At 44.3% G+C, this 14,094-nt stretch overlaps 1 protein-coding gene across 13 annotated transcripts in view; it reads left to right on the top strand.

Annotated features, from left to right (window-relative positions):
* ablim1b (actin binding LIM protein 1b) overlaps positions 1-14,094 on the top strand; it is a 428,496-nt gene that overhangs the window by 327,685 nt on the left and 86,717 nt on the right. For 10 of the 13 annotated variants that reach the window (XM_073027813.1, XM_073027823.1, XM_073027820.1 and 7 more), the window contains 2 exons: positions 1,018-1,173; positions 2,110-2,157. In XM_073027813.1, the coding sequence (XP_072883914.1) occupies positions 1,018-1,173; positions 2,110-2,157 (204 nt within the window). The remainder of the gene's footprint in view (positions 1-1,017; positions 1,174-2,109; positions 2,158-14,094) is intronic. The other 3 variants (XM_073027825.1, XM_073027816.1, XM_073027822.1) reach the window with 1 other exon arrangement.

The following is a 14,094-nucleotide window of genomic DNA, read 5'->3' as shown; positions in this document are numbered from 1 at the left end:
AAGCTTTTGGCATGAGAGCAGCCAACAGGAGCTGATCTGCCAAAACTTTCCCTCGGAGGACAGTCTCCACCGATAGCTGTTGCATGATCTTCACTCTTCATAGTCTGAACTCATTTAGCAGTGTTTGTCACTGCTTGACCATCATTTCATGGATTATGCTTCACTTTTGGTGCATTTCTTGAACATGTATGACTGTGAACTGTCATATTTCTTGTGACAAAGTAAAAATGGTTTTCTAGGAAACAGAACAAACACCAGTTGATCTGGTAATGTGAGCCATAATTTCACTTGACATGTGACATTCAGTTTTTAATGTTTTTATGTTTACTTTTGATTATGGCATTTTAGAATATACAGTACAAAGTTATGGTAAAATGTTACATTGATATGTTTTTTCAACATCCGTCTTACCCTGAGTTATCGTTGAGCACAAAATTCTAAAGCTGGCATGTGAATGGGATAAAAGTAGCCCATTCAACCACCAAACATCACTCTTCTCCAAGTTTGCAGCCAAGGAGTCAAGATCATTCAGCCACTGAACTCCACTCTTTGTCAAGTTCACAGCCAAGCACTCAAGATCATTGAAATAGCAGAGGGTAGTCTTTGAAAGTAGAAACAGGTCCAATGACAAATATTGGAGAGAAGCAGGTAAAGCTTCAATCTTTGCTATTCTGAAATGTGGATGCTGATGTCCTTAGTGTAAAATGCACCCAACAAGTAGGCAAATTAAACTACAGAGAAGAAAACCCACTTTGATCTCTAACATGAAATGTGTGCAAGATTATTGGCAATTGATTGCACGTAGCCTGTTGTATCCAGTTGTGCTGAAACTTCCAGAACATCATAGACCAACTAAAGGCCTTGTTTTCCTAATTGCTTGTTCCATTTGAAATTCTGATCTTCACTCCTATTTCTATAGATGTGATACTGTTGTCTCATAAGTGTTCTTGAGATTGAGAAAGATGGATACATCAGATCTGCTTGGCTCTAAAATATTCTTCTATGTTATCTTTCCAGGCCAAAGTGGACAATGAGATTCTTGACTACAAGGATCTGGCTGCCATCCCCAAAGTTAAGGCTATTTATGATATTGAACGCCCTGACCTGATCACCTATGAGCCATACTTTGGCGCTACAATTGAGGATCGACATGAACGCCATAGTATGGGTGAGGTATGGTATAGCTGACTGGTGATTTCAACCATCCACTGTCTTATATTCATTTCATTAACCATTCTGGGAGTATCTTTCATTTCTGATCCACTTGGAGTCGATAATGGGAAGTGTGTCTACCCCAGGCGTCCAAATGATGTTGAGGAAAGGTCCAAAGAGCAGGACAGAAACCTGCACTGATTGTGCTGTTTATCAAAGACTTAGCTTTCGGGAGGGTAGCAATTCTGGTGGGATGCAGACTTGACAGTGATGAGGTGAGCATTTGAAACAGGAGGGAGTGGCCAGGTCACTGGTCAACCAGTCAGCAGACTAGAGGTCCCATGAAATGTAAAGAGCACAATCTAAATATCAAAGAACTGAAATAACCTTAATCTTTATTTTGCCAACCTATCTTTGACTAATTAAAGAAGAATATATTTTTCAGTAATACTTTTGCAGCATAGATTGCTTGCACAATAAATGAGTTATTCTGTGCGAAGTTGTTAAATATGGTGGTGCTGAACGCAGCACTTTAAACAAACTAAAGTGATCTCACTAAAACATAACATCTGAGAGAAATATAACCAATGAGAGAGTGGCTGTAGTCTAGAATCAGCGATGGTAATCTTAGAATAAACAGTCAGTCTTTTAGTACTGAGGTGAGTAGGAATTTCTTCACTCAGAGGAATTTGAATATTTGCAGTTCTTAACATCAAAAAGCTATCAGTCCACTGTTATTTGGTATACTCAAGGGAAAGATAAGTACCTAGATTTTTGACAATGAAGATGCATGGAATTTGGGTAAGAAAATAGCCCAAAGATTGGCTGCAATTTTCTTGAATGGTAGTGATGTTTGTATTTAGAACAATGTGCTAGAAATCCAAGACTATCAAAGAGGATGTCAGTTAAAAATTGATGCTCAGTGCCGAAAATTAAAAACGGATTCTTTGTTGACAGTCTCAATACACAAGAAGCGACAGCGACTCAGTTTTTCAGAGTGAAACTGTAAGTTGGTAAATGAGTGTTTTGCACAAAAATCCTTGTGCAATTGAACATGACTAACTTCTGTGAATGCTAAAGCTAACGGGTCAACAGAAATCTGCAGAAAACCTGGGCAAACTCTGCATAACAGTCCACCATTTGAATTAATCCTTACTCTGATCTAAATCAGGAGCAAAGTAATAAATAAATTCAATTGAGTACTTTCATATTTTCAAATTGTTTAACACAGGATCATTGTGGTTAACACAATGCCATACAGTACAAATGACCTGGGTTCAATTCCCACCGCTACCTGTAAGGAGTTTGTATGTTCTTTATGTGACCATGTGGGTTCCTGTGGCTGCTTCAGATTTATCCCACAGTCCAAAGGTAGGCGAATTGGCCCATGATTAGGCTAGAATTAATCGGGGTTTGCTGGGTGAGGCAGCTCAAAGGGCCTACTCTACACTGGATTTTCTTAAATAAATATTTTCCTTTACCATTATTTATAGGGATAACTGACCACATGAATGAAGTTAATTGATTTTGGATGGTGAGATTGTTGCAGTTTTTCTCATGGAAATAGCTGAAGCATCTTTCTGTTGACCCAACTAACATTACTAACATTGAAATTAGAACTGTTTTATAGAGAACCATTGACAAGTTCCTTTCAGATGAATATCCCCAATTGTCAAACGTTCCTACTTTTTAGAGCAATTTTACAAATTGAAAGAAATGTTTGCCAATTTTAGTTTATAAAATTTTCAATAATAATTTATAAAATTATAAAATTTTTCATGTCCCAGCTTGTCTTATTTACTGCTACTGTGAGTTCACTTTGAGCAGGAGGCTTGGTTATAATTCAAGATTGTTTAATGTTATTTCCAGTATATATGTGTAAAGGAGAATGAAATAGTTGATGCTCTGGATCTGATGCAGCACAAAAAAAATCACAATAAGTTAAAGAACACTAAGTATAAATACATAGGATAGATTATATTTATAGATTGATTGTATGTACAAATGACATCAGGTACAGCAGTGACTATACATTAGGTGTCTCTGACAGGAGTATGTGATGTACAATTAAAATCATTTGCTTCGATTGTTCCCTGTCCACAGTGGCACAACATTTAAAAATTCAACACAAAACTTACCAAAGAAATGAAAACTTGTTTACTATGAATACAAGTGTAGCATGTCCCATGCCTTCTCAAATTCAAACTCAAATTCTCAGTTACTGAGATAGTGATCACTTGTGACAGGAACTGTCACAGTCTCATAGTTCAAGACATTATTTATGTGAGAAAAGCCGAGAAATTTAAATGAATGCAGTCTTCTGAGTGTCATCACTGAAGATTGTGGAGAAATGTTTCAACAAACACTAGAGCTGAATCTGTTGTCAGTTTGAAGTTTAAATGACTGCAGTCCTCTTGAGCGTTACTAGTGAAGAATGCAGAGAAATGCTTCAACAAACGCCAGAGCTAAATCTGTTGTCAGTTTGATGTTTTACACGTTAAGCATAATGCAAAGCTTTGGACAGCTTTGATCTGTTGTAATTTGTAAATCCCATGTATGGGGAGATAATTCCTTTGCAGTATTTGCAGGTATCAAAAGTGCATTTGTGCAGATTTTTCCTACTAACAATTTCTGTCAAGGTGATAAATAATTTGAAAGTGGAGATGCAGAGCTATGTTGAGTGGGAGATGACAGTAACCAAACTTGAACACAATTTTCCCTTGGCCCAACGCAACAGCTTACAGAACCACATGAACAGAACTTGTTTTGTAATTGGAATTGACTTATTATGAAAGGCCGTGATAGAATGGATGTGAAGAGGATATTTCCTATGGTGGGAGAGTCTAGGACCAGAGCGCACAACGTCAGAATAAAGAGGCAGCCTTTTAGAAAGGAGATGAGGAGGAAATTCTTCAGGCAAAGAGTGGTGAAACTGTGGAATTTGTTGTCACAAGTAGCTGTGGAGGTCAGGTTTCTCTGATGTGTAGATGGAGTTGATGGGGGGTTGGTTTCTGTGATGTATAGATAGAGTTGATGGGGGGGTAGGTTTCTGTGATGTATTGATGGAGTTGATGGGGGGTAGGTTTCTGTGATGTATAGATGGAGTTGATGGGGGGTTGGTGTCTGATGTATGGGGGGTAGGTTTCAGTGATGTGTAGATGGAGTTGATGGGGGGGTTGGTTTCTGTGATGTATAAATGGAGTTGATGGGGGGGTTTGGTTTCTGTGATGTATAGATGGAGTTGATGGGGGGGTTGGTTTCTGTGATGTATAGATGGAGTTGATAGAGGGGGGTTGGTTTCTGTGATGTATAGATGGAGTTGATAGAGGGGGGTTGGTTTCTGTGATGTATAGATGGAGTTGATAGAGGGGGGTTGGTTTCTGTGATGTATAGATGAAGTTGATAGAGGGGGGTTGGTTTCTGTGAAGTAGAGATGGAGTTGATAGAGGGGGGCTGGTTTCTGTGATGTATAGATGGAGTTGATGAGGGGGCTTGTTTCTGTGATGTATAGATGGAGTTGATAGAGGGGGGATGGTTTCTGTGATGTATAGATGGAGTTGATGGGGGGGTTGGTTTCTGTGATGTATAGATGGAGTTGATAAAGGGGGGTTGGTTTCTGTGAAGTAGAGATGGAGTTGATAGAGGGGGTTTGGTTTCTGTGAAGTAGAGATGGATTTGATAGAGGGGGGTCTGTTTCTGTGATGTATAGATGGAGTTGATGAGGGGGCTTGTTTCTGTGATGTGTAGATGGAGTTGATAGAGCGGGTTGGTTTCTGTGATGTATAGATGGAGTTGATGGGGGGTAGGTTTCTGTGATGTATAGATGGAGTTGATGGGGGGTTGGTGTCTGTGATGTGTAGATGGAGTTGATGGGGGGGGTTGGTGTCTGTGATGTGTAGATGGAGTTGATGGGGGATAGGTTTCTGTGATGTATAGATGGAGTTGATGGGGGGGTTGGTTTCTGTGAAGTATAGATCGAGTTGATAGAGGGGGTTTGGTTTCTGTGATGTATAGATGGAGTTGATAGAGGGGGGTTTGGTTTCTGTGATGTATAGATGGAGTTGATGGGGGGTAGGTTTCTGTGATGTATAGATGGAGTTGATGGGGGGTTGGTGTCTGTGATGTGTAGATGGAGTTGATGGGGGGGTTGGTGTCTGTGATGTGTAGATGGAGTTGATGGGGGGGTAGGTTTCGGTGATGTATAGATGGAGTTGATGGGGGGGGTTTGGTTTCTGTGATGTAGAGATGGAGTTGATAGAGGGGCGGTTGGTTTCTGTGATGTAGAGATGGAGTTGATAGAGGGGGTTTGGTTTCTGTGATGTGTAGATGGAGTTGATGGGGGGTTGGTTTCTGTGATGTATAGATGGAGTTGATAGAGGGGGGCTGGTTTCTGTGATGTATTGATGGAGTTGATAGAGGGGGGGGGTTGGTTTCTGTGATGTGTAGATGGAGTTGATGGGGGTTGGTGTCTGTGATGTGTAGATGGAGTTGATGGGGGGGATTGGTGTCTGTGATGTAGAGATGGAGTTGATGGGGGGGTTGGTGTCTGTGATGTGTAGATGGAGTTGATGGGGGGGGTTGGTGTCTGTGATGTGTAGATGGAGTTGATGGGGGGGTAGGTTTCTGTGATGTATAGATGGAGTTGATGGGGGGATTGGTTTCTGTGATGTAGAGATGAAGTTGATGGGGGTTGGTGTCTGATATGTAGATGGAGTTGATGGGGGGATTGGTTTCTGTGATGTAGAGATGGAGTTGATAGGGGGGTTGGTTTCTGTGATGTAGAAATGGAGTTGATAGAGGGGGGTTGGTTTCTGTGATGTATAGATGGAGTTGTTGGGGGGATTGGTGTCTGTGATGTAGAGATGGAGTTGATAGAGGGGGTTGGTTTCTGTGATGTATAGATGGAGTTGATGGGGGGTAGGTTTCTGTGATGTATTGATGGAGTTGATGGGGGGTTGGTGTCTGTGATGTGTAGATGTAGTTGATAGAGGGGGTTTGGTTTCTGTGATGTATAGATGGAGTTGATGGGGGGGGTTGGTGTCTGTGATGTAGAGATGGAGTTGATGGTGGGTTGGTTTCTGTGATGTATTGATGGAGTTGATGGGGGGTAGGTTTCTGTGATGTGTTGATGGAGTTGATAGAGGGGGGTTGGTTTCTGTGATGTATAGATGGAGTTGATAGAGGGAGGTTGGTTTCTGTGATGTAGAGATGGAGTTGATGGGGGGTAGGTTTCTGTGATGTATAGATGGAGTTGATAGAGGGGGTTTGGTTTCTGTGATGTATTGATGGATTTGATGGGGGGTTGGTGTCTGTGATGTGTAGATGGAGTTGATGGGGGGTTTGGTTTCTGTGAAGTATAGATGGAGTTGATGGGGGGGCTGGTTTCTGTGATGTAGAGATGGAGTTGATAGAGGGGGGTTTGGTTTCTGTGATGTGTAGATGGAGTTGATGGGGGGGTAGGTTTCTGTGAAGTAGAGATGGAGTTGACAGAGGAGGGTTTGGTTTCTGTGATGTAGAGATGGAGTTGATGGGGGGGTTGGTTTCTGTGCGGTATAGATGGAGTTGATAGAGGGGGTTGGTTTCTGTGATGTGTAGATGGAGTTGATAGAGAGGGACTGGTTTGTGATGTATAGATGGAGTTGATAGAGGGGGTTTGGTTTCTGTGAAGTAGCGATGGATTTGATAGAGGGGGGTCTGTTTCTGTGATGTATAGATGGAGTTGATGAGGGGGCTTGTTTCTGTGATGTATAGATGGAGTTGATAGAGGGGGGATGGTTTCTGTGATGTATAGATGGAGTTGATGGGGGGGTTGGTTTCTGTGATGTATAGATGGAGTTGATAAAGGGGGGTTGGTTTCTGTGAAGTAGAGATGGAGTTGATAGAGGGGGTTTGGTTTCTGTGAAGTAGAGATGGATTTGATAGAGGAGGGTCTGTTTCTGTGATGTATAGATGGAGTTGATGGGGGCGGTTGGTTTCTGTGATGTAGAGATGGAGTTGATAGAGGGGGTTTGGTTTCTGTGATGTGTAGATGGAGTTGATGGGGGGTTGGTTTCTGTGATGTATAGATGGAGTTGATAGAGGGGGGCTGGTTTCTGTGATGTATTGATGGAGTTGATAGAGGGGGGGGGTTGGTTTCTGTGATGTATAGATGGAGTTGATAGAGCGGGGCTGGTTTCTGTGATGTATAGATGGAGTTGATGGGGGGTAGGTTTCTGTGATGTATAGATGGAGTTGATGGGGGGTTGGTGTCTGTGATGTGTAGATGGAGTTGATGGGGGGTTGGTGTCTGTGATGTGTAGATGGAGTTGATGGGGGGATTGGTGTCTGTGATGTAGAGATGGAGTTGATGGGGGGGTTGGTGTCTGTGATGTGTAGATGGAGTTGATGGGGGGGGTTGGTGTCTGTGATGTGTAGATGGAGTTGATGGGGGGGTAGGTTTCTGTGATGTATAGATGGAGTTGATGGGGGGATTGGTTTCTGTGATGTAGAGATGAAGTTGATGGGGGGTTGGTGTCTGATATGTAGATGGAGTTGATGGGGGGATTGGTTTCTGTGATGTAGAGATGGAGTTGATAGGGGGGTTGGTTTCTGTGATGTAGAAATGGAGTTGATAGAGGGGGGTTGGTTTCTGTGATGTATAGATGGAGTTGTTGGGGGGATTGGTGTCTGTGATGTAGAGATGGAGTTGATAGAGGGGGTTGGTTTCTGTGATGTATAGATGGAGTTGATGGGGGGTAGGTTTCTGTGATGTATTGATGGAGTTGATGGGGGGTTGGTGTCTGTGATGTGTAGATGTAGTTGATAGAGGGGGTTTGGTTTCTGTGATGTATAGATGGAGTTGATGGGGGGGGTTGGTGTCTGTGATGTAGAGATGGAGTTGATAGAGGGGGGTTTGGTTTCTGTGATGTGTAGATGGAGTTGATAGAGGGGGGGGTTGGTTTCTGTGATGTATAGATGGAGTTGATAGAGGGGGTTTGGTTTCTGTGAAGTAGAGATGGATTTGATAGAGGAGGGTCTGTTTCTGTGATGTATAGATGGAGTTGATAGAGGGGGTTTGGTTTCTGTGAAGTAGAGATGGATTTGATAGAGGAGGGTCTGTTTCTGTGATGTATAGATGGAGTTGATGGGGGCGGTTGGTTTCTGTGATGTAGAGATGGAGTTGATAGAGGGGGTTTGGTTTCTGTGATGTATTGATGGAGTTGATAGAGGGGGGGGGTTGGTTTCTGTGATGTATAGATGGAGTTGATAGAGGGGGGCTGGTTTCTGTGATGTATAGATGGAGTTGATAGAGGGGGTTTGGTTTCTGTGAAGTAGAGATGGATTTGATAGAGGAGGGTCTGTTTCTGTGATGTATAGATGGAGTTGATGGGGGCGGTTGGTTTCTGTGATGTAGAGATGGAGTTGATAGAGGGGGTTTGGTTTCTGTGATGTATTGATGGAGTTGATAGAGGGGGGGGGTTGGTTTCTGTGATGTATAGATGGAGTTGATAGAGGGGGGCTGGTTTCTGTGATGTATAGATGGAGTTGATAGAGGGGGGGGTTGGTTTCTGTGATGTATAGATGGAGTTGATAGAGGGGGCTTGGGGCTTGTTTCTGTGATGTATAGATGGAGTTGATAGAGCGGGGCTGGTTTCTGTGATGTATAGATGGAGTTGATGGGGGGTAGGTTTCTGTGATGTATAGATGGAGTTGATGGGGGGGTTGGTTTCTGTGATGTATAGATGGAGTTGATAAAGGGGGGTTGGTTTCTGTGAAGTAGAGATGGAGTTGATAGAGGGGGTTTGGTTTCTGTGAAGTAGAGATGGATTTGATAGAGGAGGGTCTGTTTCTGTGATGTATAGATGGAGTTGATGGGGGCGGTTGGTTTCTGTGATGTAGAGATGGAGTTGATAGAGGGGGTTTGGTTTCTGTGATGTGTAGATGGAGTTGATGGGGGGTTGGTTTCTGTGATGTATAGATGGAGTTGATAGAGGGGGGCTGGTTTCTGTGATGTATTGATGGAGTTGATAGAGGGGGGGGGTTGGTTTCTGTGATGTATAGATGGAGTTGATAGAGCGGGGCTGGTTTCTGTGATGTATAGATGGAGTTGATGGGGGGTAGGTTTCTGTGATGTATAGATGGAGTTGATGGGGGGTTGGTGTCTGTGATGTGTAGATGGAGTTGATGGGGGGTTGGTGTCTGTGATGTGTAGATGGAGTTGATGGGGGGATTGGTGTCTGTGATGTAGAGATGGAGTTGATGGGGGGGTTGGTGTCTGTGATGTGTAGATGGAGTTGATGGGGGGGGTTGGTGTCTGTGATGTGTAGATGGAGTTGATGGGGGGGTAGGTTTCTGTGATGTATAGATGGAGTTGATGGGGGGATTGGTTTCTGTGATGTAGAGATGAAGTTGATGGGGGGTTGGTGTCTGATATGTAGATGGAGTTGATGGGGGGATTGGTTTCTGTGATGTAGAGATGGAGTTGATAGGGGGGTTGGTTTCTGTGATGTAGAAATGGAGTTGATAGAGGGGGGTTGGTTTCTGTGATGTATAGATGGAGTTGTTGGGGGGATTGGTGTCTGTGATGTAGAGATGGAGTTGATAGAGGGGGTTGGTTTCTGTGATGTATAGATGGAGTTGATGGGGGGTAGGTTTCTGTGATGTATTGATGGAGTTGATGGGGGGTTGGTGTCTGTGATGTGTAGATGTAGTTGATAGAGGGGGTTTGGTTTCTGTGATGTATAGATGGAGTTGATGGGGGGGGTTGGTGTCTGTGATGTAGAGATGGAGTTGATAGAGGGGGGTTTGGTTTCTGTGATGTGTAGATGGAGTTGATAGAGGGGGGGGTTGGTTTCTGTGATGTATAGATGGAGTTGATAGAGGGGGTTTGGTTTCTGTGAAGTAGAGATGGATTTGATAGAGGAGGGTCTGTTTCTGTGATGTATAGATGGAGTTGATAGAGGGGGTTTGGTTTCTGTGAAGTAGAGATGGATTTGATAGAGGAGGGTCTGTTTCTGTGATGTATAGATGGAGTTGATGGGGGCGGTTGGTTTCTGTGATGTAGAGATGGAGTTGATAGAGGGGGTTTGGTTTCTGTGATGTATTGATGGAGTTGATAGAGGGGGGGGGTTGGTTTCTGTGATGTATAGATGGAGTTGATAGAGGGGGGCTGGTTTCTGTGATGTATAGATGGAGTTGATAGAGGGGGTTTGGTTTCTGTGAAGTAGAGATGGATTTGATAGAGGAGGGTCTGTTTCTGTGATGTATAGATGGAGTTGATGGGGGCGGTTGGTTTCTGTGATGTAGAGATGGAGTTGATAGAGGGGGTTTGGTTTCTGTGATGTATTGATGGAGTTGATAGAGGGGGGGGGTTGGTTTCTGTGATGTATAGATGGAGTTGATAGAGGGGGGCTGGTTTCTGTGATGTATAGATGGAGTTGATAGAGGGGGGGGTTGGTTTCTGTGATGTATAGATGGAGTTGATAGAGGGGGCTTGGGGCTTGTTTCTGTGATGTATAGATGGAGTTGATAGAGCGGGGCTGGTTTCTGTGATGTATAGATGGAGTTGATGGGGGGTAGGTTTCTGTGATGTATAGATGGAGTTGATGGGGGGTTGGTGTCTGTGATGTGTAGATGGAGTTGATGGGGGGGTTGGTGTCTGTGATGTATAGATGGAGTTGATGGGGGGTTGGTGTCTGTGATGTATAGATGGAGTTGATAGAGGGGAGCTGGTTTCTGTGATGTATTGATGGAGTTGATAGAGGGGGGGGTTAGTTTCTGTGATGTATAGATGGAGTTGATAGAGCGGGGCTGGTTTCGGTGATGTATAGATGGAGTTGATGGGGGGTAGGTTTCTGTGATGTATAGATGGAGTTGATGGGGGGTTGGTGTCTGTGATGTGTAGATGGAGTTGTTGGGGGGTTTGGTGTCTGTGATGTGTAGATGGAGTTGATGGGGGAGTAGGTTTCTGTGATGTATTGATGGAGTTGATGGGGGGTAGGTTTCTGTGATGTATAGATGGAGTTGATGGGGGGTTGGTGTCTGATGTATGGGGGGTAGGTTTCAGTGATGTGTAGATGGAGTTGATGGGGGGGTTGGTTTCTGTGATGTGTAGATGGAGTTGATGGGGGGTTGGTTTCTGTGATGTATAAATGGAGTTGATGGGGGGGTTTGGTGTCTGTGATGTATAGATGGAGTTGATGGGGGGGTTGGTTTCTGTGATGTATAGATGGAGTTGATAGAGGGGGGTTGGTTTCTGTGATATATAGATGGAGTTGATAGAGGGGGTTTGGTTTCTGTGATGTATAGATGGAGTTGATGGGGCGGTCTGTTTCTGTGATGTATAGATGGAGTTGATAGAGGGGGGTTGGTTTCTGTGATGTATAGATGGAGTTGATAGAGGGGGGTTGGTTTCTGTGATGTATAGATGAAGTTGATAGAGGGGGGTTGGTTTCTGTGAAGTAGAGATGGAGTTGATAGAGGGGGGCTGGTTTCTGTGATGTATAGATGGAGTTGATGAGGGGGCTTGTTTCTGTGATGTATAGATGGAGTTGATAGAGGGGGGATGGTTTCTGTGATGTATAGATGGAGTTGATGGGGGGTTGGTTTCTGTGATGTATAGATGGAGTTGATAAAGGGGGGTTGGTTTCTGTGAAGTAGAGATGGAGTTGATAGAGGGGGTTTGGTTTCTGTGAAGTAGAGATGGATTTGATAGAGGGGGGTCTGTTTCTGTGATGTATAGATGGAGTTGATGAGGGGGCTTGTTTCTGTGATGTGTAGATGGAGTTGATGGGGGGGGTTGGTGTCTGTGATGTGTAGATGGAGTTGATGGGGGGGGTTGGTGTCTGTGATGTGTAGATGGAGTTGATGGGGGATAGGTTTCTGTGATGTATAGATGGAGTTGATGGGGGGGTTGGTTTCTGTGAAGTATAGATCGAGTTGATAGAGGGGGTTTGGTTTCTGTGATGTATAGATGGAGTTGATAGAGGGGGGTTTGGTTTCTGTGATGTATAGATGGAGTTGATGGGGGGTAGGTTTCTGTGATGTATAGATGGAGTTGATGGGGGGTTGGTGTCTGTGATGTGTAGATGGAGTTGATGGGGGGGTTGGTGTCTGTGATGTGTAGATGGAGTTGATGGGGGGGTAGGTTTCGGTGATGTATAGATGGAGTTGATGGGGGGGGTTTGGTTTCTGTGATGTAGAGATGGAGTTGATAGAGGGGCGGTTGGTTTCTGTGATGTAGAGATGGAGTTGATAGAGGGGGTTTGGTTTCTGTGATGTGTAGATGGAGTTGATGGGGGGTTGGTTTCTGTGATGTATAGATGGAGTTGATAGAGGGGGGCTGGTTTCTGTGATGTATTGATGGAGTTGATAGAGGGGGGGGTTGGTTTCTGTGATGTATTGATGGAGTTGATAGAGGGGGGGGTTGGTTTCTGTGATGTATAGATGGAGTTGATAGAGCGGGGCTGGTTTCTGTGATGTATAGATGGAGTTGATGGGGGGTAGGTTTCTGTGATGTATAGATGGAGTTGATGGGGGGTTGGTGTCTGTGATGTGTAGATGGAGTTGATGGGGGGGTTGGTGTCTGTGATGTGTAGATGGAGTTGATGGGGGGGTAGGTTTCTGTGATGTATAGATGGAGTTGATAGAGGGGAGGTTGGTTTCTGTGATGTAGAGATGGAGTTGATAGAGGGGGTTTGGTTTCTGTGATGTGTAGATGGAGTTGATGGGGGGTTGGTTTCTGTGATGTATAGATGGAGTTGATAGAGGGGGGCTGGTTTCTGTGATGTGCAGATGGAGTTGATGGGGGGGCTGGTTTCTGTGATGAAGAGATGGAGTTGATAGAGGGGGGCTGGTTTCTGTGAAGTAGAGATGGAGTTGATGGGGGGTTGGTGTCTGTGATGTAGAGATGGAGTTGATGGGGGGGTTGGTGTCTGTGATGTGTAGATGGAGTTGATGGGGGGGTTGGTGTCTGTGATGTGTTGATGGAGTTGATGGGGGGGTTGGTGTCTGTGATGTGTAGATGGAGTTGATGGGGGGGTAGGTTTCTGTGATGTATAGATGGAGTTGATGGGGGGATTGGTTTCTGTGATGTAGAGATGAAGTTGATGGGGGGGTTGGTGTCTGATATGTAGATGGAGTTGATGGGGGGATTGGTTTCTGTGATGTAGAGATGAAGTTGATGGGGGGGTTGGTGTCTGATATGTAGATGGAGTTGATGGGGGGATTGGTTTCTGTGATGTAGAGATGGAGTTGATGGGGGGGTTGGTGTCTGTGATGTAGAGATGGAGTTGATAGGGGTGTTGGTGTCTGTGATGTGTAGATGGAGTTGATGGGGGGGGGTAGGTTTCTGTGATGTAGAGATGGAGTTGATAGGGGGGTTGGTTTCTGTGATGTATAGATGGAGTTGATGGGGGGTTGGTTTCTGTGATGTATAGATGGAGTTGATAGAGGGGGTTTGGTTTCTGTGATGTGTAGATGGAGTTGATAGAGGGGGTTGGTTTCTGTGATGTATAGATGGAGTTGATGGGGGTTTGGTTTCTGTGATGTAGAGATGGAGTTGATAGAGGGGGTTTGGTTTCTGTGATGTGTAGATGGAGTTGATAGGGGGGTTGGTGTCTGTGATGTATAGATGGAGTTGATGGGGGGGTTGTTTTCTGTGATGTATAGATGGAGTTGATAGAGGGGGTTTGGTTTCTGTGATGTGTAGATGGAGTTGATAGAGGGGGTTGGTTTCTGTGATGAAGAGATGGAGATGATGGGGGGTAGGATTCTGTGATGTAGAGATGGAGTTGATGGGGGGGTTGGTTTCGGTGAATTAGGGATGGAGTTGATAGGGGGTTGGTTTCTGTGATGTATAGATGGAGTTGATAGAGGGGGTTTGGTTTCTGTGATGTGTAGATGGAGTTGATAGAGGGTGTTTGGTTTCTGTGATGTAGAGATGGAGTTGATAGAGGGGGGGTT

Source organism: Hemitrygon akajei, chromosome 23, assembly GCF_048418815.1.
Source record: "Hemitrygon akajei chromosome 23, sHemAka1.3, whole genome shotgun sequence".
Lineage (NCBI taxonomy): Eukaryota > Metazoa > Chordata > Chondrichthyes > Myliobatiformes > Dasyatidae > Hemitrygon > Hemitrygon akajei.
This window is presented reverse-complemented; position numbering and strand designations above follow the sequence as displayed.